The sequence below is a fragment of the Propithecus coquereli genome, unplaced genomic scaffold (assembly GCF_000956105.1).
Source record: "Propithecus coquereli isolate 6110/MARCELLA unplaced genomic scaffold, Pcoq_1.0 Scaffold728, whole genome shotgun sequence".
Lineage (NCBI taxonomy): Eukaryota > Metazoa > Chordata > Mammalia > Primates > Indriidae > Propithecus > Propithecus coquereli.
The window spans coordinates 448,470-476,240 of record NW_012153374.1 but is presented as its reverse complement, the minus strand read 5'-3'; the positions used below and the strand labels follow the sequence as shown (position 1 = coordinate 476,240).

At 49.4% G+C, this 27,771-nt stretch overlaps 1 protein-coding gene across 3 annotated transcripts; it reads right to left on the bottom strand.

The window, feature by feature from the left end:
- Positions 1 to 18,989: 18,989 nt before the first annotated feature.
- Positions 18,990 to 27,332, bottom strand: LOC105824248 (melanoma-associated antigen D2). 3 transcript variants are annotated; one of them, XM_012661614.1, is made up of 13 exons: positions 27,129 to 27,332; positions 25,543 to 25,616; positions 24,712 to 25,203; positions 23,801 to 24,109; positions 23,617 to 23,680; positions 23,287 to 23,366; positions 22,686 to 22,780; positions 21,884 to 21,963; positions 21,748 to 21,790; positions 21,408 to 21,470; positions 20,138 to 20,252; positions 19,310 to 19,739; positions 18,990 to 19,120 (listed from the first exon to the last, which is right to left on the bottom strand). In XM_012661614.1, the coding sequence occupies exons 2-12, from the start codon at positions 25,585 to 25,587 to the stop codon at positions 19,317 to 19,319; spliced, it is 1,809 nt and encodes a 602-aa protein (XP_012517068.1). In that variant the 5' UTR covers positions 25,588 to 25,616; positions 27,129 to 27,332; the 3' UTR covers positions 18,990 to 19,120; positions 19,310 to 19,316. The 3 variants fall into 3 exon arrangements, with proteins under 3 accessions (XP_012517068.1, XP_012517069.1, XP_012517070.1); XM_012661615.1 differs by lacking the exon at positions 27,129 to 27,332 and adding an exon at positions 26,498 to 26,593; XM_012661616.1 differs by having other exon boundaries at positions 18,999 to 19,083.
- Between the last annotated feature and the right edge of the window lie 439 nt (positions 27,333 to 27,771).

The window sequence follows — 27,771 nt, the reverse complement described above, 5'->3', positions numbered from 1 at the left end:
AGCCCCGGAGTTGGAGGTTACAGTGAATTATGATCACACCACTGCAATCGAGCCTGGGCAATGGAGCAAGATCCTGCCTTTAAAGAAAAAAACAAAACAAAACAAACAGGTCAATGTACCTAGTTAGACATTTCTCAAAAGAAGACATACAAATGGCCAATAGGCATATGAAAAAAATGCTCAACATCACTAATCAGCATAGAAATGCAAGTTAAAATCACAGTGAAATATCTCATACCTGTTAGAATGGCTTTCACCAAAAAGATAAAAGATAGTAAGTGTTAAAGTTGTGTTATATCAAAAGGAAATGAAATCACTATGTCAAAGAGATAACTGCACTCCCATGTACATTGTAGTATTATTTACAATAGCCAAGATATGGAATCAACCTAAGCGTCCATCAACAAATGAATGAATAAAGAAAATGCAGCATAAATGCACAATGGAATACTATTCAACCTTAAAAAAGAAGGAAATCCTGTTACTTGTATTGATATGGATGAATCTGGAAGACATTATGTGAAGTAAAATAAACCATGCACAGAAAAACAAATATCATATGATCTCAATTATATGTGCAATCTAAAAAGATTGGAACTCATAGAAGTAGAGAGTAGAATGGCAGTTACCAAGGGCTGGGGGTGGGGAGCATGAAGGGTTAAGAAGATGTTGTTCAAAGTACACAAAAATTTCAATTAGACAGAAGTAATGAGATCAAGAGATTTATTGTACAACACAATGACTATACTTAATAACAATGTATTGTATACTTGAAAATTGTTAAGAGAGCAGATTTTAAATGTTCTCACCACAAATGATAAGTATATGAGGTAATGCATGTTAATTAGCTTGAATTAGCCGTTCCACAACATATGCATTTCTACATCTTGTTGTACCCCTTAAATATATACAATTTTTATTTGTCAATATAAAAATAAAGTTTAAAAGAAAAAATGTGTATTCTGCTATCATTGGGTGCAGTGGTCCTTAAATGTCATTTATGTCAAACTGCTAAATATTCTTGTTGAAATCACCTATATCCTTACAAATTTGTTAACTAATTGTTTTATTGGTTACTGGGAGAATTATATTAAAATCTCTACTTGTGATCGTGAACTTATTCATTTCTCCTTTATTTCTGCAAATTTTTGTTTTATACATTTCAAAACTTTGATATGGATGCATTCAAGTTTATAAATGTTATGTCTTCCAACAGAATTAATCCCTTTATCATTATAAGACATTCTTCTTTATCTTTGGTAATATTTTTTGATTCAAAGTCTATTTGTTCTCGCATTAATCAAGCACACCAGCCATCCTTTTAGTTTTAGCCTGATTGTGCCCTGTATTTGAGGTCTATCTACTTACTGCTCATGAAAAAAATATGTAATTGAGTTCTCTTTTTTTAAATCTTTTCATTGAAATGTGAGGTCCATTTATTTTTAGTGTAATAACTGACATGGTTCAGTTTAATATCTTGCTATTTATTTTTTATTTATCCAATAAGTTCTTTGTATCTTTACTCCTCATTCCACATCCTCTTTTGGGTTAATTGGTATTCTACTATTGCATTTTATCTCATTTATTAGATTTTTTAAATTGTATAATGTATTTTATTGTTTATCCTAAAAATTACAATATGCATGCGGAATTATTAGAGACCATCTTAACAAAGTAGTTTTACCACTTTCCAAACAGTGAGAAAAACATAAAATCTCTTAATGCTACTTACCTCCTTAATGCCCTATTGTTTTAATATCTTTTGCTTCTATATGCTATAAATTACATAGCAAATAATTAATATTTTTGCCTCAGTCAGCATTCTTTCACATTTATCCAATATGTATCTTTTCCAAGATATCTATATTCCTTCCTTCAGCTCAGTTCATACATCTGGGTTCATTTTACTTTAGCATAAAAAACATTCTCCAATATTTCTTGTAGTTTGAGATTGCTGGCAATAAATTCTTTCAGTATTTGTATGGAAATATCTTTATTTTACCTCAATTTTGAAGAGTATTTTTGATGAACACTAGCTTGGGTTATTTTATTTAGCCCCCTAAAAATTTCAATCCATTGTCTTCTAGTTTGCATAGATTCTTCTCAAAGTTCGTCTGTAAGAGTTATTATTGCTCCCTTAAAGACAATATTTCTTTCTTTGAATGTACTTGAGATATTTTACTTAACTCTATTTTTCAATAAATAAACTAATTATAAATAATTTCCTTGCCGTGAAGCCTACTTTGTAATTAACACAAATACTCCAACTTTCTTTAGATTTGTGTTAACATGATATATCTTCCTCTATCCCTTTACTTTTAATCTGTGTCTTTATAATTAAAGTGAGCTTCCTGTAAACAACATATAGTTGTTATTTAATTGTCCATACTGATAATCTCTATCTTTTAATTGGCATATTTAAAACTTTCATGTTTACAGTGATTATTGATATAGTTGAATTAATATTTGTCATATTTCTAAATGTTTTCTATTCATTGCCCTTATTCTACTTTTCGGTCTTCTACTCTTTTTCTGACTTCTCTGGTTTTAATGAAGCATTTTACATGATCCCATTTTCTCTTATCTCTTAGCATGTCCAATATATTTCAAGAAAACATTTCAGTGGTTGACCTAGAGTTTGCAATATGCATTTATAACTAATACAAGTCCACATTCAAATAACACCACAGAGTGTCATTTGTCATTTGTATTACAAATACCTTGTAACAGAGTATTCTCAATTTTTCCTTCTCATCCCTTATAACACTGCAGTCATTATTTTCACTGACCCATAAGCTCAATACACTGAGCACATTGTTGCTATTTTTTTGAACAAATTGTTACCTATTAGATCATTTAATAGTAAAATAAAATATTTTATTTTCCCATCGTTTACTTCTTTGCTAACGCTCTTCCTTTCTTTATGTAAGATCCAATTACACAAGATGTACCATTTTTCTTCTCTCTTGAGGAACTTTTTTGTCATTCTTGCAAAGGAAATCTATTGGTGACAACTCCCACAATTTTTGTTTGTCCAGGAAATTCTTTATTTCTTTTTCACTTTGGAAGGATAATTTTGATGTATACAGAATTGTAGTCCGGTAAGGTTTTTTCCACTCTCTTCATGCTTCCATGGTTTCAGAAGAGAAGTCTGATGTAATTTATATCCTTGTTCCTCTATCAGTAAGGTGTTTTTCAAGAGTTTCTTTATCTTTGATTTTCTGCCATTTGAAAATGATATGCCTAGATGTAGTTTTTTGTTGTTATTGTTGTTTGCTTGTTATTTATCCTGCTTGGTGTCTCCGAGCTTCCTGGACCTGTAGTTTGGTGTCTGTCATTAATTTTGGAAAATTTGTATCCAACGTTATGTCAAATATTTCTTCTGTTCCTTCCTTTCTTCTCCTTCTATTATTCCCATTGTGAACATGTTACAACTTTGTAATTGTCCTACAGTTCTTGGATATTCTGGGTGTCTTTAAATTCTGTTTTCTTTTTGTTTTTCAGTTTGGGAAGTTTTTATTGACATATCTTCAGTCTCATCAGTTCTTTCCCCAGCTATGTCCAGACTATTAATGATCCAACCAAAGGCATTGTTTTTGTTCCTATTACAGTGTTTTTGATTTCTAGCATTTCTTTTTGATTTTCATAGGGTTTACATATCTCTCCTTACAATACCCATGGGTTCCTGCATGTTGTACACTCTATCCATGAATGTCCTTAGCACAGCAGTCCCCAAACTTTTGGGCACCAGGGACCGGTTTCATGGAAGAAAATTTTTCCATGGACAGGGCAGGGGGTGATGGTTTCAGGATGGTTCAAGCACATTACATTCATTGTGCAGTCAAACCTCTCTGCTAATGATAATCTGTATTTGCAGCCACTCCGCAGCACTAGCATAACTGTCCCAGCTCCACCTCAGACCATCAGGTATTAGATTCTGATAAGGAGAGTGTAACCTAGATCCCTCACATGCATAGTTTACAGTAGGGTTCCCTTTCCTATGAGAATCTAATGCCGCACCTGATCTGACAGGAGGTGGAGCTTATGTGGTGATGCCAGCAATGGGGAGCAGCTGTAAATACAGATAAAGCTTCTCTTGGGGGTTGGGGACTGCAGCTTTAGCATATTAATCATGGTTAATTTAAATTCTCAGTTTGATAACTCCAACATCTCTGGCATATCTGAGTCTGGGTGTGATATTTATTTTGTCTCTTCAAACAGTGCTTATATCATTTTGACATGCCTTGTAATTTTATGTTGAAAGCCAGATATGGTGTGTCAGAAAAAAGGAACTGAAGTAAATAGGCTTTTAATGTGAGGTTTCATGTTTATCTGGTTATATAGTTGGATATTTGTCCCCTCCAAATCTCACGTTAAAATTTGATCCCCAGTGTTGGAGGTGGGGCCTAGTAGGAGGTGTTTGGGTCATGGGGACAGATCGCTCAAGAACAGTTTGGTGCCATCTTCACAGTAATGAGTGAGTTTTTCCTGTATTAGTACCACAAAATATGATGTTTAGAAAGAGCCTGCCATCACTTCCTTTCTCTTGCTCTCTCTCCATGTGACAAACCAGCTGTCCTTCCCCTTCCCCAAAGATTGGAAATTTCCCGAGGTCTTCATCAGAAGCACATGCTGCTGATATGCTTTTTGTACAGCCTGCAGAACTATGAACCAAATAAACCCCTTTCTTTATAAAATCCCAAGTGTCAGGAATTCCTTTATAGCAATGCAAAATGGACAACGATATCTGGCTAGGAGTCAGGCTGTGTTGTTGTTTGAAATAGTTGTAAATGTCAGAACCCAAAATTTCTTCTAGTTCCATGTTTTTGTCTCCCCTGTTGTCTTTGGACCTCCCTAGGGACTCTTTCTGTAGTAGGATCTAAGACTCGTAGTTCTATCAGCCATAACCTCCTGTTATCATACAGAAGCCCAGTTGATGTGATGGTAATGTGCGGGGTGAGAGGATGCATGCTATATTGTTATAAATAAATAGGTCTCATACTTTTAGTGAGCTAGTGTCCCTAGGATATGAGTTTCACAAGTACCTCTGAGCTTATTACCCTCTGGGATGAGACAGGAAGGTTAGAAAGGGCTGGAGTTGAGTATGTTCCTTCGCCTACACTGAAGGCTTGGAAGCTGGTTTGGGGTATTCCCTCTACCTCAGGTTGCCTGACTCTGGTAAAACAACTCATTTAGCCTTCAGTCCAAAGAACTCTGTAGTTGAAAGCTTTAAGGTACAAAGGCTACACTGTCCCAGGACACTTGAACTTAGAGCCCCAGAGGGTTATGGCTTGAAATGCTGCTTCCAGAACTTTATGGATTCAGGCTCTAACGTCAAAGTCGCTTTGGTCTATGGCCTCAGTGTTCAGATTCACGAGTGCAGCGTGACAAGAACAAAACGGATATGGCCTCAGGATTCTACGGGGTCTAACCCTATAATGCCAGTACGCTATAATATTAGGCCCTTAAAGTAAAAAAATTAACAAACCCCAAACCTGTGGCCTCAGGAAGGCTCAGAATGCCTATTACCTAAGGTTTTATTGGTTCCGGATTCTATGATGCCAGGGCACTCTAGCTTGAGGGTTCGATGACCCTGGCACCTTCTGAACAATGCCCTTTTATGGTTGAGGGTCTCAGTGGGTTCAGTCCCCACAGATCAATGGGAACTCCTAGGACTCTGTGGCTACAGGTCGACATGGGTATGTAAGGTACCAGGACGCTAAGGTAGGCCCAGGTCAGATCCAAGGGTAATGGGATGGTAGGACCTCTGCTCCCAGGGTCCCATTGCTCCAGCACGATCTGCTTTCTGGGACTTCTCATGCCAGAACTGAGAAAGGTCCCGGGGATCCTTGTTACCTGCTTGATCTTGGTACCAAACATGGAGCCGCTCACGTCGATAACAAACACCACGTCCTTCTCGACAGGCGGGAGACCTCTGGGGGCAAAGTAATGAATGAAATAGCCATCGTAAACCTGGACAAAGAGAAGCAAAACCAAAAAGGACTGTGCAAGCCAATCTAAATCAGGTCCCCTCTTATTCTCCTGCATATCACCCTGTTCTTTTCTTCCTAGGACTTCTCACTGTTTCTAGTTAAGTAGGCCTGTGTGTGATTGTTTGCTCAATGTCCGCCTGCTTCAGCAGAACTGTGTCTCTGCTATTGAGACCTTCATCCCAGGCCCTGCCCCAGAGCTGTGCAGTGAAGGAGACTGGTTTGTGGCCCAGGACTCCAAGGATCAGGATCTCTGTACTATGTGAGCTCCTGTCTGTGAGAGAGCTGGGCTTACACAGTTTTGAGGGTCCCTAGGGACATTTTGCCTGGGCTCCGGGAAGTCTAAGTATTGTTTTAATCTCCCTCTATACAGTGAGCCTGAGGCCCAGCTCATTGCTGCCAGGGGCTGGGAGTTTGCAGGGCCTCCCTCTCCTAAAACCTCCTTTCTGCTGTTGCTGGGCAGAGCAGGGAGGGGAGGAGGGAGCAGAAGCTGAGTGAGCTGTTCATTCTGAGGGGATTGGTTACACCAGGTACAGATGCCTTGAGCTGCCCTGGATGTGATTGGCTGCTGAAGCCCCTCCCCCACGCCATCTGTCCTCTCTGCAGAGCCTGGGGGCTGGGACAGCTGAGGGAAGGGGAGCGGGGCTGGGAGGGCCCCTCAGGACTAGTCTCAGCTCAGCCCAGAGATGTCTGGGCTTGCTGAGGGTCTGTGCTCCCCTGAAGCCTGAAGCAGGCTCTGCCCAGGGACACAGGCTTGTGCTCCTGTCTCCCCTCCGGGTGCTCTGACCACAAGGCTGGACACTGCCTCCCACCTCTCAGGGGCAAAGAGGAGACGGGAGGACATCCTGCCCTTCCCCTCCACCCCAGCTTCTGAATTAATTCACATGTGCATGTGCAGCCTCTGTCTCTCTTAATCCTGACAGTCTCTCCCAGTTGGCAAAGGCCTGCATCACCCACCCTGCAATTGCCCAGGCCAAGTGCAGAACCCAGCTGGCTTCTGCGCGCCTCCCACACCTGGGCCGCTGAGAGCTACCGGGAAAAATCATGCCCATTTTTTGCTGGTCCCACACCGACCGCTCCACTTCCCATCCCATAACCTGAGGGCATGACCCTGTGCACCCAGCTCTCCCAGTCCCCTCAGCACTCATTGCACCCCAACCGTCTGTCTCACCAAGAAAATTGAGAGCGCCAGGCCACGAACACCGAGAGTGCCCCTCACCCTTGCACTGGGTCCACATCCCCATGCAGTCACCCCTGGGCTGAAGGACAACCCAGTCCTGCCCTGGACCCCAAACACTCCCAGCCTCCAGTACACTCTCAGGCCCCCTCTCTCCAACCCCCGTCAGCATGCACCCCATGAGGTCTTCCTTGGAATAGGAAAATTTTTGTGTCTGTTTCATCCACTGAGACAAGCCCTTGTCCCCAATCACCCCCAAGCTTCTATCCAGCCTCTTTGCTCCCCGCAGCATCCAAGGCTGAGGAAATGGGCACCTGCGATGGTCTCACCTCCAGGTCACTCCTGCGGCCCCCAGAGACCGACTGCTGCCCCCACCCCGCGCTGACACCTCTCTCACTAAAGGCATCTGTGACCAGCTTGTCTCCAGACTCAGTGGGTGTATTTCATGTCTCCTGGCACTGCCCCCTTCACGTGTTTCACAGTTGATGATCACTTCTGCTCTTTTCAAGAGGCATTTTCCCTGGGATTCCGAGACAGGAAACTCACCTGATTCTCCTACCACCTCTCTGGCCCTGTCTTTCAACTCTTCCTCCCAGTCCCTTAGCGGTGCTTCCCCATATCTGTCAGGTCAAGGCACTCACAGAAAATGGTGATGCTGGTGTTGCTCCAGTGGACTAAACTGCTGGGGACTGGGGCTCTGGGAAGGCTCCTGGCAGTGAGGGCGTGGCCACCCTGAGGGCTGAGGGGATCAACAGCTCCTGGACTCGGCAGCTGGGCCTGAGCTCCCGCCTTCAGGGATCTTCCCTCCTGGCTCCGTGATTCTCTTTGGGTGACCTCGCTCGCTCGCTCGCTTGGATTCTACCACTGAACCACCACTAATCATCCCCCATCTCTTTCTCCAGGCCAGAGTGCCCACTCTCCCCCCTCCCCAACTGCGTACCTACTTGCCCTTGGACCTGTTCCCCTGGATGTCCCAAGAAGCCTCTGACACATCCTGCCCAAACCATGAACTCATTGTCTTCCCCCACCCTGCCCTTGTCTGCCTTCCCAATCAGGGCGCCACCAGCCACATGGCCACTCCTGACACAAATCTGAGTGTCCCCTTCAACACTCCTGTGCCTCTCACCCCCCAGCATCCACTCAGCTGCCAATTCCTGCTGCTTTTATCTGCTGGATGCTTCTCCAGGCCGGCCACCCCTCCTCGGCATCCCAAACTGACCAAGTCCAACCTCAGCCCTCATTTCTGGCCGGATTCCCTGTCCTCCTGCGGCCCCTCCCATCCATGCCGTGCTGGGGCTCCCTAAACACGACCTCACAACGTCATTCCCTCTCCTGGATCTTTGGTCACCTACAGGACAAATTCCATGTTCTTTCTGTTGCCCTGCAGGAGTTGGCAGCCTTCTATCTCATCTCTTCCCATTTTGTACCTCGAACCTCTGCTCCAGGAGCTCCAAGCCATTTGTAATTCCCTACACACGCCTGGATACTGCCAGCCTCCCTTCCTTTCTCTTGCAGCCCCCAGTTTGCTAGAGTGCCTGCTCCCCTCAGGGCCCCTCACAGGCGCACTTCTTTTCATTCCTGAAGACCCAGGTTCAGCCGTGCCCTCTTCCTCTTGACGCCTTCCTGGACCGCTTTCCCCCTCATTATGGTTTCCATCATACCTTGTGTGTCATGCATGGACAGGCCACTTCTAACCTGGTGTCACTATTGCCTCTGTCTGTCTCCCCCAGAGACAAGAGCTGGACTGTGTGTGTCATACCCACATCAGCCAGCACTGGGCAGGACGCAGACTAGGTGCCCAGTGAGTCCTCACTGAGTGAATGAATGGGGGAAGGTGCTGGGCTTTGACAGGTGGGCACACTCAAGTAGGACGTGGGAGAGGAACTGAGGGCTCCTGGTGGGGTGGAGGCAGCAGTCAGGGCTCACAGCAGAGGGCAGCGTTGGCTGTCCTATTTATTGCCCGATCCCATGTATTCCATCTGTGTTTCCGCTGCGGGCCACTGTGGTGAAGGTAAAGAACGAAGCAGCTGAGGGATGCCTGGGTGATCCAAACACACCCCCATGACAGAGCACCAGGTTAAGGCCCCTGCTGCCACCTGCTGGCAAGGTACCCTCAGCTCCTATTCTGAGAGGAGAATAACTTTTATTCCCCTAGACACACAACAGGCTGCATGATACCTCTGAGCCCCTGCACATGCTGTTCCCGCTCTCTGCATGCCTTTCCCTTCACCTTACCGACACACTTGGAGGTAAATCTTATTTATTTTCCCATACTAACTTACATGCCAACTCCTGTAGGAAGACGGTCCTGAAACCCTCCTCCACTGCAACCCCACATAACCCATTGCAGGTTTCTACACAGCACCTAGAACATTGGATGAATGCGAAGGCTGCGTATCTGACTGCTTCAGGACTGGGAGATGGCAGAGGGAGATTAGGGGCCGTGTCCAATCGCTTCTGAGTTCTCAGAATCAACGAGTACAGCACTAGAGCTGGAGGGCTAGAGTAGCCCTGCTCGGTGGAGACGTGTCAACGTATGCACGAATGAGTAATGCACCAGGAGAGATTTAATCAAAGAACTATTTAGCCAGGGCAGGGAGAAGGACTGTTGGTGGAGTGGGGTCAGGGAGGAGGAGGTGCTTGTGCAGGGTTTAAGGAGGAAGAGAATGCTGACCAGTGGAGAGAGGAGGAAGAAGACCTTCCCAGGACAGCAGCTACCATGAGCAAATGCTCACACACAGATGAGGGGCGGGCTTGGGTGTTTCTGGGGAAAGGTGTGTGGTTGGTGTGAGGCAGCGGGAGGGTGCTTTGTGTGCTGGGGGCGGTGAGACTTGAGACATGAAAGGCGGGTGGGAACAGACCTCTCAGCCTCCGCTGAGATCCTCAAGGTCAAGCCAAGGGTCTGGGGTCAGCACTATACCACTCCCAGAGAGTGGGGAACCTCTGCTCAATCTTTATGTGTGTGGGAGCCCAGAATTGAAGGGCTCCCTGTTAGGCAGGTGGCTCAGCTGAAGCAAAGTAGTTTGTTAAAACCAAGAGACAGCAAGAAAGCCCAAGACAACAGGAGAGTATCAGAGCTGCAGAAAGCATGAGAGCCCATGAGCGTGAGCATCCAATTACTGGCCAGTGGTTCACTTTGCAAAAGGACTGGTTCAGAGTGGGCTGTGACTTGATTCAATTAGGGGTGGGTTCGTTTGGAGCTTGATTAAATTTATACAGCTCCAGGTCCCCAGCCCTTTTGGGGAGTACATGTGCCTGCCAAGGTTGGAGCCATATATCTTTGCACATCAACCTTTCCCTGTTCACTAGCTCTTGCTGATCCCTAAGGAAACTCAAAGAACAACTTGGAGAGGCTCGAGCATTGCTCAAGCCTGTCTGGCTCCAGAGCCAGTGCTCTTCCCACTCCCCCGGGCCCCTCACCTGAACGTCCCCAATGATGTCCTCCATTGCCACATCGTACTGGACCACAAAGTCGGCCATGATGCCTGAGCTGGAGAAGGCAGACTGGTCTTGCAGTGTTGGGCAGAAGGTGATCCGAACACAGGTCTGTCCCCTCTCAATCCTGGTGGATGGGGGCGAGTCAGCCACACCTGTATGGGTCGGGAGGGTTGGGGTGGTGTGGCTTGGACGGCTCAGTGGACCAAAAGACCAGGGAAAGAGCAGGGAAGGGGCATCCTCCGGGGAGGGTGAGAAGTCTAACCCCGACCATCGCTTGCTGCTCCTCCCGCCTCCAACGCCCTTCCACCTGCCCACTCTCCTCTCCACGTCCTCCAGCCAGCTGCTGCTCTGCCTCCTCCATCAAGGCTAGCCTGACAGACCCAGCCCTGCCCTCAGCCCCCAGACCCTGCCAGTCCCACCCACACTCACAGCCTCACAGCCTCGCCCTGCCTCACTGCCCATCCCACCCCATCCCACCCCAGGCCCAGGCCCTGCAGGAGGGTCATGTCCCGAGCTAGACCAGGAACCTGCGTCTCAGGAACCTGCGTCTCGCCCACAGAGGCAGGGCAGTGTCTGCGAGCAGAGAGACAGACACACAGACAGGGCCTACGTCTCCTCCCATCCCCCTTTCTACTGTGGGAAAGAGCAGTCTAGCAAGGTTCTCCTCTGGGATAGAATTTCATGTGTTTTCTTCCCCCTCTGCCTTCTGACTCTCGGAATCACGTGTGTGAATAAGCCTTTTAGTGTCTCATGGAATCGCAGATGAATTTCTGGTCCCGGATGTTTGCTGAGCTGGCCGCAAGATCAACTCCTCTGGAATCCAAGACAAATGTCCATTTAGAAATGTCTCTGTGCCTCCTTTTTTCCAGAAAATGGAAACTTGGGAATTCTGCTCCCCCCTCCTTCCTGCTACAGCTGTCAGGAAGCTTAGGGGCCAACTGAGCCCCTACTCTCTGAGGCGCCTGCTCACATACATTCCCTTGGCTTCCTTCCTTTCAGAGCTCTTTGTTCTGTTTTTTCCCTCACAGGATTGGTTCTACCCTCTGTTTTAACCTTTAAGGAGAAGGGGGAGGGAGCTGCCATTTATAGCTTAGGGCTTAGGAGTGCAGGCTGCAGGGACTGAGATGGCCTGTGGGCCCAGGTCCCTGTGGCTGCTGTGTGTCCCTGCACAAGTTACTCACTCTCTACGCCTCACTCTCCTCATCTATAGCACAGGGATGATGACAGCTCCTAGTTCAGACACAGTGTTTGTGGGCATTAAATGAGGCCATTTATGGAAAGCATTTGGAACCACACCTGGGTCTTAGAGAGCGCTAAGTCATGCTAGCTGTTGCAATTATCATCCAGTCTTCGTTACTCTGGGCCAAACAAATTGGAGGGAGGAGTTTTCTCAAATTCTCACAAAGGTCCTGGGCTGCAGATGGCATCTCGCCCATTTTACAGATGGGAAAAGTGAAGCAGAGCAATGGCGTCACTTGCTTTGCTGGTCCCTCGTTAGGGGAGCCTCAAAGGTGGGATCTGAACCCAGTCTGTGTGTCTGTCTCTCTCCACTCTGTCCACCTCACGGCCTCCCTGGCTCAGCAGGGTCAAATCAGGCAGACCCTCCCGTGCTAAAGTGCTTTGTGGGGTGGCCACGTGAGCTGGGGTTTCTCTGTGCCTGTCCTCTCGTCGCTGGGATGAGGTGTGTAGGCCAGCTCCGTGGCTCTCCAGCTCGGCTGGACATCAAGGTCACCTGAGGCTGGTTGGTTGAATGCGCAGATTCTGAGTCCCACCCCATCCGACTGAAGCAGACCCTGAAGGCTGGGTCCAGGAATGTGCATTTCTAAGAGCTTGCGTCGTGATTCTGATGTAGCTGGTCTGGCCCTGGAAAACCGCTAGCAAGCTTGGCAGGCAGGACGCCTCTCTGCCCTGCAGCCCTGAGGAGGTATCCTTCCTGCACTCCCATCGTCCTTCCACACTCAGTGGCGATCCAGGGGACAGCAGGGTTTGCCCAGTGACCCTTCTAGAACCTCAGTGTCATAAACAGGGAAAGTTTCACACATTGACTCATGCAGTCACTCCGCATTCACACTTATTAACTCCTTCATTCATGCATTTTCTTACTTTACATTCACCCACTCCTCCGTTCACTCACACGTTTACTCATTTCTTCTCACACTCACATTCACTCTGTCTGTCAGAACGCTGTCAAAAACAGATGGCACATTCAGTCGGGAAACCGACCATAAATTAATGAGGACGTAATTTACAGAGGTGGGAAGCATTAAGGAAACCCACGAGGGATGATCAGGGACCAGGCACTTCATCAGCCAAAAGCCATTACCGCACCAAACACTGAAGGATCAAGGCACAGTAGCAGTTGTAAGACAGTGGTGAGAGTCACAGCCAGGGAAGAGGAGTTGCCCACGAGAGCTGATGGTTATTGTCAGTGGGGCTTCAGCAGGGCCAAAGCACAGCCCGGCAGATAGGGAGGCAAGGGAATAAACACCCCCAAACTCCCACTCTGACCACCCTCCATCTCATGCTGTCCCTTAGTTGCAGAACAAGACAGCCCAGGGGATGCTGTCAGCAAGGGCTGGTCTCCTGAGGCACAGAGCAGGCCAGGCGTGGTAGAGAGTGGACCTAGAGGAGTAAATGGGGAGTCTGGTAGAGAGCCCCCCCCCACAACCCTGTGCTGCCCTTGCTGCTGAGTGGCTCCGGCCCAGCCGCCCGTCCTACATCAAGATCTTCGACGTGGGCACACGCTACATGGTGAACCGAGTGCAGGACCACATCCAGAGCCGCACCGTCTACTATCTCATGAACATCCACGTCACTCCCCGCTCGATCTACCTATGCCGGCACGGTGAGAGCGAGCTCAACCTCAGAGGCCGCATCGGAGGCGACTCTGGACTCTCAGCTCGGGGCAAGCAGGTAGGGAGGGCCCCAGGCACCCACAGGGGTTGGCCGAGCTGGCCCAGGTGGGCGGGGGGTGGGCTGGCCACTGCCTGGGTCCGGAGCTGGGGGACCCCGCGATGGGGGAGAAGCAGATTCTGGCCCTTCCACCCATCAGCCACTCAGTCTTGACACAGCCATCTGCTCCTGTATGCCCACTGCTTCCGCAGGTCTAATAGCGTGGCCCCGGCACCCAGGGCCTGCCCAAATCCAGCTGCTTCTCTTGGCCCTGACTGGTCCCCTCATCTTTCTCAGAGCTCTGGGCCTTTGCTTGTGCAGTTCCCCCACCTAGGCTGTCCCCTCTGTCCCCTTTGCCAGCGAATGACCATGGCTTGCACAGACAGCTGCCCTGAGGGGCCCACCCCTGAATTCCTCTTCTCCCAGACTCAGGGCTGCTGCTGCCCCACCCCCACCCTCCAGGTATCACACTAGCAGCACTTTTCCCCACCAGTGACCCTGTCCTTCCTGCCCTCGCCACCCCCTTCCAAGGCCCAGCACCTGCTCCATGGTCTGGCCCAGAAAGCCCTCCTGGTCCTCTCCTCCCTGCCAGGCAGGTCGTCGTGCCCTGGGCTCCAGCTCTCCCAGGTCTGGCCCATCTGACTCTCCTGGCGTGAGTCTCTTCTCCCCAACCGGGCACACTGACCTGCACATGCTGGGTGCTGGCTACCCAAAGGGGTGCATGGCCCCAGCATTTGGCCCTGCGCCTGGGCTTGTTAGTACAGGTATTGCTTCTGCTGGGAGGACCGCTTGGGGTGGCACAAGTGGGAAGTGAAGTGCAGAAGGAACGCTTATCGTCATTGCTGTCATTTATTGGGCACCTATGTGCAGTCATGGTGCCATCTGCTTGTACACGTGTGGCTTCATTTAAACTTCACAACAGCTCCATGAGGTGGGTGCTGCTGTCACTGGTTTATGGATGGGGAAGCTGGGCCCAGAGAGGAGCAGAGAGTGGCCCCAGGGCTCATGGTACCCGACAGAACCAGGACTGAGAGCCAGGCCTTCCTGCCTGCCTCAGCTCCCCGCTGGAGAGGCGGGAGGTGTCCCAGGCCAGGTGTGGCCCCAGAAGGCCCAGTCCTTGATGCTCCCTTTCTTACCTCCAGACGGGCAGCCTACCCTCAAGATAGGCTCTGACCTCTGACTCCTCCACTCCCACCCCTCAGTGCGGGGTCAGAGGACCTGTGGCAGGGGTGTCTCGGTTGGAGCCCCCGCCCTGCCCGCACAGCTCAGAGCAGGGACTGACACGTGGCCGTCTCCACAGGGTGCACCTTCCTAGCACACAAGTGTGCACACGGGCACGCACACAGCTGCTCCAACCTTCACGCTCACGGGCACAGTGCACTGGCCCGGTTTACAAAGCACTTCCCATCGACTGTCACCCCCATCACCATCGCTCTCACTTGTGTAGCACCTACTGTGTACAGAGAGCAGTCTGTGTGCCCCCCACCCACTGCCTAAAGTGACGCTCACAGAGAGCAGGCCTGGCGAGCCAGTGCTCTCCGCCTCTTACAGGCGATATGAGGCCAGAGAGGGGCAGGGACGTGTCCGAGGGCACACGGGGACCGTGTGAGGGAGTTGGAGGAGTTTGACCCATGTCTCCTACCTCCCAGTCAAGAGCTCCTAACACCGGAGCACACGGCCTGCTGACTCATATCTCTAATTAAATGTGTATGTAACATGGCTATATCCCTCTATACACGTGTGCCTGTGTCTACGTGTTTGTGCAGACGGATGTTCCTAACACACAGCATCATGACTGATGACACACCTGTACCCAGAAGAAGAGTGACTCACTTGCGCCTCTGGGCTCCCACAGCCCTTGTGGTTCCCCTCAGCACTGCCATGGTTTCCCCCACTGCACTGGCCGTCTCCTGAGAACGAGAACACCCCAGCACCCAGCACAGGGCCATGAAGACTGCAGTCACTAATACAGGTTGGTCGAATTAACACATAAATGTGAATGAGTTGAGTGAGGATCTGATGGGTTGGGATGCTGTGCGGAGCCTCTGGCAAGCCCCAACTGGAGAATCAAAGCACAAACTTCTAGTGCTTTGTATCAAAAGCCACGCTCTCCTCATCGAATACTACTCTCCTTTTGAGAAACAGCCTCTGGCACCTGATGATTAATTCAACAAAGTCAAACTACTGGGTCCTGGTAGAGTTTGAACGCCTAACCATGGGAGCCCACAGAACGCAACCTGAGCTGCCCATCCTGGGCTTGGGCCACCTGATCCACCAATCCATAAAGTTGGGCAGGCAATGACACTCCATCACCTAAGGGCGGCATCTAAAGGAGATCAGACGGGAGCAGGTCCTGAAGGCACAAGCGAGTTACAGGAGGCTCGCTCTCCCCACCACACTTACTCCTGCGCATGGCTTGCTCCACAGCTCACATCTACGGCCTGTGGGGAGTTCCCAATAACCAGCTTCCAAAAGAAGAAAAAAAGCCCCAGGGCATGGTTTGCAGATGACACTGCGTGATAAGCAGGAGCTGGCTGGAAGCTGAGCGGTGGTGCTCCAGCCCCACCCAGGTGTGACCCTGATGGGAAGTAAGGAAGAGAAATCTTCCCAGGAGTCAAAACTTGACCATGCATCTGCTTGATCTCTTTGTCCAGAAAGCCCCTGGTCAGGGGCACTGATCATTACCGATTAAGCCTGGCCAGATGGTCAGACACTAGGAAGGAACAAGATTGGAGAACTGATAACGGTAACAATAATGCAATAAAATACCTAGAGAGCATTCCTTATGTGAAAGGCACAGTGCTAATTGCTTTGCCTGCATATATATGAGGAACAAGTGGACAGATCTCTCAGAATGGGCTGTGTGGGAATACTTGAGTCTCATGTCACTGCTCACCAGAAGGAACATGATGACCCAGCCTGTGGAAATCTGCCAATCCCCTTCTCCAATGCCCCAGTGCTTTCAATGAGCAAATGAACAAAATCGCCATAGTAGAAGGGATGGATGTTATGCATGGGTGCAACATGGATTTACCTTCACATTTAACTTTTTTTAACACATTTAACTTTTAACGTAAATATTTTATTTAGTCATTATTAACCCTGTATTGAGTAAGAAGAGTAATATTTTTATGTATAAAACACAAATATATAGTTATTAAATAGATATATACAATATATCCGTGAAAATAAAATTTCATGGGGTGACAATTGGTACAAAAATGTCTAACAAGGCTTTTTAGGGAGTGATAATAAAAAAGCAGAGAAACTGCTCTAGGGGCTCTGCCCACTCCTAGCCAAGGGGAAGCTACATGATACAATCTAGAACTATTTGGAATTTAATTAATAGTACACTGAAAAAAAGACTGAAAATTGTGGCAGTTCATTCATTACAGTAATGGCCTCCAGGCTAATAAATGTGGCCAAAACATGAACAAGGGTCTGTCCCTATTTCCCCTGGTTCTCCTCAGTGCTCCCAATACTCCCCCAGTGGCCTGAGACCAGACTTGCTCTCTTCCTCCCTGTCTCCTCTGCCTTTAGTCCCGACTCTTGGAGAGTGAGGAGTGAAGAAGAGCCAACCCTTTGTCCTGTTAATTTCTAGGCTTTGTGGGAGGGGAAGAAGAGAGGGGAGCCCAGTAAGCCCAGTGGCCTACAGAGGGAAGGCAAGTGGGAAGGGCAGAGTTCTTTGCGACTATGATTCACCCTTAACTCTACCAAGCACTTGGAGTTCAATTTTTATTAGAATCATAGTCCCCAAGTTCCTCACCAGCTCCCATTTTCACATGGACATCACCTGGGCATTTGAGGGGGCCCTGGACACAGTAGCCACCCTGAGTCTTTCCTAGGAGGCCAAAACTGCCTGTGACCTTGTCTACCTGTCCTGGGTACTACCCAGCCCCGGAGAAGACCATGACCTAGTCCACAGTGGAAGAACCTCTGCTTCCAGTGAAGACCACATCAGCAGATCGCAATTCATGGCCACAGGCATGGAGCTGTCTTGCTCTGGATGGAGCTTTGTTTCTGTTTTAAAAATCCTGTTCCCTAAGCAATAAACATTCTTCCTTTATTCCTTATAGAGTATACAGGAGGGGAGAGGTGGCCATTACAAGGGTCTCATTGTTGTTAAGACTGTCCCAGTGATTAGGAGCCTGGTAATGTGGGGATTAGAGATAGTGAAGGTTTCATGGAGAAAAAGGTCCAGGGAAGTACCCCCTAAAACAGGGAGATGGATCTCTGGTAGCTTGAGGGCCTTGTCTCTCAGTGTGTAACATCACTGAGAGGACACCACCTTCAGCAACATGACAACGCTTTGGCTACCCAGCTCATAGTGCTTCCCTCTAGCCCAACTCCTGCCACTGTCTGGGTGATTTCACTGTTTATATGGATAACCCAACCAATACCCTGGCCTCCTGGGCCATTGACCCTCATCTGTAGGAACCATCATCTTCTCTTCCCTTCAACCACCCACTCTTTGGACCTCTCTCTGCTCTGTCTTCTTAAATACAATCATCCCACAGTCTGACTAGTCCCCCAGTTCACTCTTCCAGTTCTCTCAACACCCCTTCCCAGATACCTGGAACACTGCCAGACATACGGCAGGCACTCCTATTCACTTAATGTTCTGCCCCCACTCATGGACTTCACTGAGACTCCTGTCTATGGACCCCCAATCTATCATACACTCTTGTCATCCTTCCTCCCCAAGCCTGCTTGGGCCTCATGGTCACCTCTTCTACCACTCTGTGTACCTACTATATGTCAGGCACTGTGGACACAGTAGTGAAGATACAGACTCATCCACTCACTGCCCGGGGTCCTGTGTTCTTATTCCAGACCCAAACAGTAGAACACAAACCTTGGAATAAACCACTACTTGTCTTCTTGGTTCCCTACACCAAGATTACTGAGCACCTTGCCATATTCCCCCGAAAATCATGAGCTCCATGCACTGTTGGGGCCTCCCCATTGCTCCACATGCTTCCATACTCCCATCTGAGTCCTATCTAGGCAGTCCCTTTTCCCAGGCCTTCTGGCAACCCATCACCTCTCACCTCCTCAGGGACTGGGCTGTAGGAATCAACATTCAACTTCGCCCTCTCCATTGGTTCCTGCCCTGCTCAAGTCTTTCTCTCCTTCCCCAAGAAAATGTTCTCTGTTCTCATAGTCCCCTTTAGCTACCTCCCTTTCTCTCCTTCCTTTCTCATCCAGATTTCTCAAAAGGAGATTCTATACTTAATGTCCACTCTCTTCTACCTATGCTTTCTGCTCCAGACTTGCCCACCTCATGCTTCTTTTTCACAGTGTTTTCCTCTGTGCCTACAATGCCCATGACTCCATCCACCAAAATCCTACCTGCTGTGCAGGCTAGACATGGGGCCCGACATATCCCAGAAAGGTGTGCTAATCTCGCTCCTGGGAATCCAACAATGTTGCCTCAAACTAAATGTGATACCAAAATGTGACAGCCCACCACAAAAAGCAATAAACTCAGAAAATGGCAAATAGATTTAATGCAGAGTGTCAACTTCAATTGATTGATAGTGGCTGCCTAGAGTGCTCCGTTTGGTAGGTTTCTGAGGATGCACCCTGGTTTGAAAAGAAAGACTGCGGGGATTAACAGTATCTGAAAACACAAATCAAAGAAAATAAAAGAGTCAACTGATACCCAGCAAAGAGGAAAGAATAAAATGTCAAAAGCAGTGTCTTCGCACACTTTCTGCATCATTCTCCAGCGTGGGCCTTCCTAGACCACCCAGCTCCCCATCCCAGCCCCATGAGCCCCTACTGCTGCCACTGAAACCAAGGTAGATACCTGAAATTCACTTGTAGGAGAAACCACAGGCACCAGAGCTGCCACCGGTGCTGGCACCAGCTCCACTGAGGCCAGCGAAGAGCCCAAATGTGAGAGTGGCAGTCAGACTGGCACTGGCGCTGAAGCCACTGCTGGCACTGGCACTGGTACTAGTACTGGTGCTGGCACCAGTACTGGCACCACCACTCTCTTGGGCTTTGGCTTTAGCTTCAGCTCCTGCCTGGATCCGGGCTTTGGCCCAGGGTCCAATATCAGCTTCGTCCCAGTTGCAGGGCCCAGCAGCATTCTCTGAGCCGAGCCCGATGCCCATTTGAGCTCTAATTTCGGCCCTTGCCTTGGCTTCAGCTGCAGCTTCAGCGGCAGCCTTCAAATCTGCTTCCATTGCCTCTCGGTACTGAGCTGCCCACTCCTTGGGATCCTTCTTTTGTACCTGAAACAGATAATAACCATCAGAAGGATCATAAGCAGAGAATTAAGCACCTACTGTTTGCTAGGCACCATGCTACATGCTGTAGATAACAGTAATAATACAGTAACTACTACTAGTAATTACACACCTAATTTCCCATCCCTGCTCTGACACTTACTAGCTCCATGACCTTGGACATGTCACCTATCAACCTCTCTGGGCCTCATCTGCAATAGGGCAATGACATATTAATTGTAAGGATTAAATTATTCAGATAAAGTGCCTGGCACAGTGTGTGGAAATTAACAGAGGCTTCAGATTGTTCAGATATGAACTGCAGGCTGCTCTGCACATAGCCTCCCCCAGCCAGGGCCACCCCATGCCCTTGATATGCCAAGAGCAGGCAGCTCTCCAATTACCTTGCAGGCAAACTTGAGGACTTTCATCTTGCTGGTCTCATAGTATGAGCGCAGGCCCCAGAAGAACTCATACTCGGGGGGATTGCTATTGGGGACTCTGGCATAGTCCAGGTACCTTGAAAAGAGAAGTTCAAAGCCTTTATTTCTAACACCACCATCGCCCACCCATGTATGGACTGGACGAGCTCTAGATGGCAACCTCCCCCACTAAATACTGCATTTTTTCTTCCAATATTGAGCCCTATTGGTCCTGCCCAGAAGCCATGTAGAAGGGCAGGGGGGATATATATAGGGCATTTGTTCATAGGGAGAGCACAAGTTTTCTGCCCCTCATCACAATGACACCAGATTCCTGTTGGGTGTGTTGTAAACAGAGGAGCCATTCTTCAGGCCCCCTGCTCTGAGCACACCCACCACAACTAAAAGGGTCTGAGCTGCAGCTTGGCCAAGCCCTGGAAAGGTCCACTATAGAAAATAATTAGAAAACCTAAAAAGGAAGAAACAGTCAGCCAAGAGCAGCATGCTCCATGCATACTCCCGAATTCCTGGGCCCTTGTGTGCATGTGTGTGTGTTTCTGTGTGCACATGTGCGTGCCTGTGTGAGTGCTCCTGTGTCTTCCAAGAACCAAGGATAGGGTGGGTCCTGGCAAAAAAGTCAAAAGGGCTGGGCTCCAGGCCCAAACAGGCCCCTTACCAGCTGTGGGCCACACCCAGATATTCCTTCTTGGAGCCCCAGGTCCCTCAATTGTAAAACAAGGATGGGATGACAGCATCTATTCTGCAGGGTAGTTATGTAAATGAAATGAGATGTACAAGTCAAGTTCCTAGCACGGTACCTGGCTGCCTGAGGCTATCATTCTATGGCATTGATTTATGGAAATTAATGTTTATGAAGCCCTGGTTAGCCAAGTAAAAAGAACCATGGCTTTGGAGCCAAATTTTAAACACACTCTTCCATTTGCTACCTGTGTAAGCCTGAGCAAATGAGTGCACTTCTCTGAGCCTCAGTTTCTACATATGTGCACAACGCTGTTGATGATAATCTCTCCCTTGTAGGGTTATTCTGAAGACAAATGTGAGAGTACATGTAACAGAGCAGGAAAGATGTGCTGCTCCTGTTCTCCATCATTGCCCCAGGAATAAACTACCACCTGCACACGTGCACATGTGCACACACACAGACGCACATGCACTAACCATGGCTTTATCACTCAGTTCTGAAAACAGGCCAAATGCATGGAACACACTAACATCAGACAAAGGCACTTACTTCTGCTTCACAAACTCATCAGTAACGAGCTTCTTCACATCCCCAAAGAGTGAGTGATGTATCCTGAGAGCAGAGAAAGAAAAACAAATAAACAAATCAATACAATCAGGGCTGAGGCATTTCCCAGGTGGAAGAGAGGTTTCCAGCACAAGAGGGAAGCTCCACAGAAGCCCAAGAGACAGTGAAAGAGGGAGCAGAGAGTTCAGGACCATTCCTCCATCCACCCAGGTCAGAACCCTGGGCCCTCTCCACCAGACCACCAGGCTGATGCAATCCTGGGACCGTCCTCTCTTGCCAAAGGACAACATGGACAGCAAGCGCTGAGAGAGCCCAATCATACCCAGGGCGCAGCCCCAACTTGCGTAGCACCTCCCAGATGACAGCTGCAAGGGGAGGCAAGAGGAGAGAGGGACAGAAAATGAACACTTGGAATCCAGACCATGGCCACCCATTCAGCTGCACATCAAGCCACTCACCCTCACTGGACCTATTTCCATTCATGAAGATGATGCTAAGAAGCACCATGAGGAGACCCAGCTTGGGTGAGTCCTTAGTCCTAAGGGAACAATAGGACAGAGAAGTTTATGCGCAGCAGCCATCTGCAAAAGACACACCAGCCAGCTCACTAGGCTAGCCTCTCCCACATTCCTCAGATATGGGAGAATTCTGCCGAGTCTATGCTTCAAGCTCCATGTGACCCTCGCCAAGGCACGTAGACTCGTGAGCCTCAGTCTCCTATTCAGCAAAATGAGAGAATCACATCTTCCCCTTCCCACTTCGCCAAGAAGATGGAAGGATGCCTGTCAACCTGGTACAACCCAGGCACCCAGTCAGCGTGAGTCTCTTCTTTCTCTCCCAGACCCCTCGGCCCTGAGAGAATTCTACGCAGGGACCCACTGATATTCCTGCCCTTCATGTATCCTGGTCCACCAACACCACGAAGCTTTCCTTGAGAACCACTCAACCAAGGCCTGGCCAGGGACTCAGTAGGAACAGAGACAAGCAACAATAGGCCTGCTTTCCTGGGAAGCTTCTGGAGAGACAGGAAACCTGACAGCAGGAATGCCCCACTCCAGTCTCTTACAGCCTTCAGTCAATCATAATCAGGCACCACTACTGAGCGCATTGCTCCAACTATGTGCGGGGGCTGGGACGGGGTTTTGGGGCCCTGTCTTTCCTGACCCTCTAAGAGGATGTAGGGAGAGAAGACAGGGAAGGGCTAGAACCATGAACAAAAGCAGAAGCTCCCCCTCCCAACCCAGCCCTTTCCCAGCTTACGTTCCCAGTATGCCTGCATCAGTGGGCTCTAAGGTGCTGAGAAGAATGTACAAGTGGTCATTCTTATCAATTTCCTTCAATTGAATCCCAAATACCTGTGGATGGGAAGAAGAGCTTGTGAGATCACAAAATGCAGCTTCCTATGCATGCTGCAGCTTCCCGTGTACCTTGGGGTTTGGGGCGTGCGAGCAATCAGTGAGATAATGCACATAAAGCACGTAACTAAGTGCCAGTACCCAGTAAACACAGCAAATGTACTACTGTCATCAATGTCACCTTTGTGATTAGTGGGAACCTAGAGAGACAGAGAATGGGGAATGTAAGGGACAGGTGAGCATCTGAAATACATGACAGGATGTGTCCAGCTGCAAACAGAAGCCAGGACTAGGTTGCGTGGCTTGGGTCCTAGCTATGCTTTCACTACTGACTTGCTGTGTAACCCATAGTTAGTCCGTGCACCTCCCTAGGCCACTGACTGCCCATCAGCACAGTGATGGGCTAGATTAGCAGATCTCTGTGGTTCCCCCTTGAAGGGACATGTACACCTTTGTTGGATTCAAGTCTTCCCCATTGCACCCATCCCCCAGGGCTGCCCCTTCACCTTCTCCAAGGAATAGCCTGCTCGTTCAATGATTTCAGGGTATACATCAGTGTATTCTTTGATGATGTCCTTCAGCATGTCTGCAAGGGGAGAGTGTTGCAAGCACCTGGGCTGAAGAGACACGAGGTGGCCCCGACACCCAAGCTATAGACCCTTTGCCAAACATGTCATGGGTGGCATAACCAGGCTGTGAGCTTATCAACAGAGATGCTAGCAGAATTTTGGGAGGACAGAGATAGGAGCCTAAGAGCAAGGGATGCCCCCAGCACATTGGCAAGAGGGCAACGGAGGGCAGAGTTCGGGACAGGGGAGGGTTAGTGGGGACTCTACCTGAGCGCTTGATGGGAATCTTTGTCTGGTCTTTGGCCAATAGGTACTTCACCAAATCATTTGCCTGAGAGAACAGTAAAAGATGGAAAGATTAACATCAGTTTGCAGAAAACTTGAGAGGATAGCAGAGAAGAGAGCAGGCAAGGCAGTAGAAAAGGCAGAATGAAGAGGACAGAGTTCTTACCCTCCCTTGCAAAAGGGCCACATCCCGAGGTGGTGGCGCTTCAGGCTCTTGGGATGACTGGAGCTTAGCAGCTCTACGGCGAGCCTTGCCTCTGCGGGCTTTAGGCGACCTCAGGGAGAGCAAGGCCCTCCGTGCCCAAGCAGCCAACCGAGTCCTTGATGCCCTGCGGGCCCAAAGGGCTATGGGACCCCTTGAAGCCCTGCGGGCCATTGAGGCCATTAAGGCCTTTGAGACCCTTCGGCCACCTGTAGTTCCAGAAGCCTGACTCTGATCACTGCTGCCATCCTCTTCCCCATCCAGATGCTTCACCTGTATCAACAGAGAGCAAGTTCAACATCACCAGATGATACAAGTGGTCCTTTTTCCTCACCCTATCTCTTCCAAGAAGTAGCCCCTAATCCCACCCTGCAGTAACAGCCTGATTCACTAGACATTGACTATGCTGGGTTTGTTTCTCACTGACTTCTAGACAGGATTTTCATCTCCCTGGCAGGCCAGGAGCAACCCAAGGGTGGGGCCTGAGGCTTCTCCTCTTTCTCTGTCCACCACTGGCTCTGCATGAGACACCCTAGACAAGCCATTTCACCTCTCTGGGACTCAAATTCCTTCTGTATAAAATTGGGTCTGTAAGAATTACTTTCAAGATTTAATGAGAAAATCTGCTCAAGGCCTAACACACAGTAGCTACTATATAAATATTAACGACATTACATTCAGATTGCAACTATGTGTATTTCTGTCTCATCTCCCTACCAGTCTGCAAGCTCTCTGAACACAGGAATTACATATTTCTCTCAGTGCTCCCCACATCCTTGAGGAGCACACAGATCTTTCTAAATGTTTCTAAAACAAATGAACCAAATGAAAGGAGAGGAGTGGAAAAGCAAGGGTGGTGACTACAGAGGTCTTACCTTTCGGGCTTTCTTGGCCTTGACCTTGGGCCGAGTATCCTGATTCTCCTGAGCCTGGGCAGCTGCACCCTCAGGTTCAGGTTCATCTGCCGGAGCCTTAGAGGCAGCAACCTCAGTCTCCGTGGCCTTTGCATTGACCTTCGTATCAGCCACACAGGTGACCTTTTTGGTCTCAGTGGCAGGCATTGTCACAGCCTGTGGGTCAGCATTTGGCTTCTTGGTGTCAGCTGTTGGACTCTTCTTTTCAGCTGTCAGAACCTGGGTATCAGTCAGCTGAGTGGTAGCTGAGGCCTGGGTGGCGGCTGCCTCTTGAGCCTCTGGGGTCTTTGAGACTTCTGTGGCCTTTGAGACCCCTGTGGCTTTTGAGACTTTCACATCCTCTGAGACCTCTGGTGCCTTTGAGGTCTTCAATGTTTCTGAGACCTCCAAATTCTGGGTCACTGTCAATAGGGTCTGCATTGTCAACCCACTGTCCCTTTCTGAAGCTTCAGCCTGCAAGAGGAAGCAGAGAAGCTCACGGACCTTCTCCCCACCCTCAAGTAGGCAAATGGCTCCAGAATTCCAAGGCCACACTTCTCTGACCTGTACTGACTCCTACCTGCAGTGTGCTGACCACCTCAAACCCAACAAGTCATCCCCTTCCTCTGAGCAAGAACTGAAGACAAAAGGCAGACCCGCCCACCTTCTCTCCCTTCCTCCACTGGGGGGGCACCCAGGCAGGGAAGTGGGTGGAGAAGGACAAGGATGGGAGGCGAAGTGTCAAGGGATTTGGGACAGCAACAGAGGCTGCAGAGGAAAAGTAGCTGGGAAGAGGACAGAAAGAGGCCTTACCTGGAAGCGAGTTACACCCGCGCCACTCTCGCTTGTGTCAGACATGTCTCAAGTTGGCCTGGCAAGAGCTGTGCCTTAAGAGGAGAAGGCCTGGGTCAAGCAGAGAGCCCACTGAACTTCCTCTTCGCTGTTCTGCCTGAAGGCTGATTCTCACCTTCCTTAGGGCCTCAATCCCAAACCCCTCCCCCAACCCCAACGACTGTTCTCAGATACAGGAATCCAAAGCGTCCAGGTCTCAATTCTCTGCAGCCGCACCCTCCCCTTCTCCAGAAAGATGTGCCAGCGCGGCAGCTCTGAGGACCCCGCCCCTTTTCCCAGTGCAACCCCCCCGCCAGCCACAGGTCAATAGAGCGCATGCGCGCCCGCTACGGGGGCCCATCTCAGCCCCGCCCGCTTTACCAGCACAAGCCCTTTCTTTGATGTCCACCGTGCACATGCGCATTCAGTAGCTAGCCTGTCTCCGTGCTGGCCCTTTTCAACACGCCCCTTTCTAGCGATACATATTGCGCATGCGCAATGATCATGGTCTCAGTCCAGCACCCTGCCACAACACACGCCCCTCTCCAGGTCCGCAGCGCTATTCGGTCCCGCCCCCTCCCAACAAGCCTCCTTCCCAAATTGTCGCAGTGTCTGGTGGTCCCGGCTCCTCCCCTACTCACACCCACCCCACCAAGTCCACAGTGTCTCCCGGTCCCGCCCTTTTTCCTAACACGCCCCCCTCCAAACAGGGGTAAAGCGCATCTTGGTTCCGCCCCTTCCCTATTAACACCCCCTCCTCAAATCAATATTGAGCTCGTGATTCCATCTTGGGCCCAGCCAAACCGGGTCCAGTCCCCTCCCTTCTCAGCCAGATGGATCCGGTACGATCCGGTCCTTCTGGCAGGTTTCCTCCCGATCGGAGAGGATGGGGCCGACCCCCAGCGGGCTCTCATCCAAAACTGGGCCCCGCTCCTACCTCGTCCTGCCACAATTCTCAAGTGCGCCCACTCGCTCCAAACCCCTCCGAAACTCAGAAACTGCCCTCCCCTCTCTAGGCCGGAAGTGGTCCCGCCCCTTTCCGCCTCCCTAGGGGGCCTCTGTCCCAGCCTGTCTGCCCCTCCCCCGCTCCCTGCTCCTGATTCCTTATACCCCTCCTCCGTATTCCCTCTGCCTCGCTCCCTACTCCCTCCGCCTTCGCATTTCCTATTTACCCCACAGAATTCCCTATTCCCATTCTTTACATCTCCCTCCATGTTACCTATGCACGCCCTTCCCCCTTGTATTCCATAACCCCTCTCTGCATTCCCTATTATCTCCTCTGGATCTCCACTCCCCCTCAGTATTCCCTTCCCCCTTCGTATTCCCCGTCCCCCACCCAACATGCCCGGTTCCCCGTTTTTTCTCCCCTCTTCCTCCGCTAGTTTCTGCTCCCCGGTCCGTACAGCCTACTACTTTCTCGGTCCTCATTGCTACACCCGACTCCAGGTCACCTCTGCTCCAGCTGCAGTGGTACGGTAAGAATTGCCCACCTGCCTGGCTGTGGGTTCGAGGGGTCTGGAACCAGTCACTGTCTGGCCTCCAGAAAACCCCAATCTCAACGCCCTCACCTTGTCCTCGAGCAAGTCCGGGATGCGTCTGCCCTCTCTCAGTCCCTCTCGAAGTCTCAGCCTTCTGGACTGGAGCTGCAGACAGACTAGCCCAGCCCAGCCCCTTTCCGCAGCCCCCTGCCACCCCCCCTCGCCTTCCTCGGGGGTGGGGCAATGGGGCCCAGCTCAGGGCTGTCTGACGCCAAAGCCCATGTTTATGCCACTGTACCAGGCTCGGTCTGAAGCCCTTCCAACCCAGCCCAAACCACCCCCTGAAAGCGATTCATTCATCGAATGTATTTATTTTTATATCTTCATTTTTTTCTTATTACAAAGGTAATGTGTTGTCCTTGTGAAAATTCAAATAATGCAGAAATATGTAACATGCCAATGAAAGGCCACCCTTATTCCCCAGAACTAACCACTATTAACATTCTGATATACATTCCTCCAGATTTTTTCTATTAATGTACTAATTATTTGGGTTTTCTCTCCACAGATGGTACACTATACCTCCTGTTCTGTGACCTGTTTTCTTTTTTTGAGTTGTATTTTAAACATCTTTCTGTTAGTGCACATTTTTCTTAACAGCTGCATGATCTTTTCTTGTATAGATATTCCATGATTTATTTAATCAGTCCAGTATAGGGTAGATGTTTAGATT

Bases quoted from the DNA above. Each gene is read 5' to 3' on its own strand.
- LOC105824248 (XM_012661614.1), bottom strand. From the start codon at position 25,587: ATGTCTGACACAAGCGAGAGTGGCGCGGGTGTAACTCGCTTCCAG. The intron at 23,367-23,616 runs GTAGAGTCCCCA...CTCCCCTTGCAG, and splicing joins GATTCCCATCAAGCGCTCAG to ACATGCTGAAGGACATCATC. The intron at 21,791-21,883 runs GTGAGTGGCTTG...CTCCCCTTGCAG, and splicing joins TGGAAATAGGTCCAGTGAGG to CTGTCATCTGGGAGGTGCTA.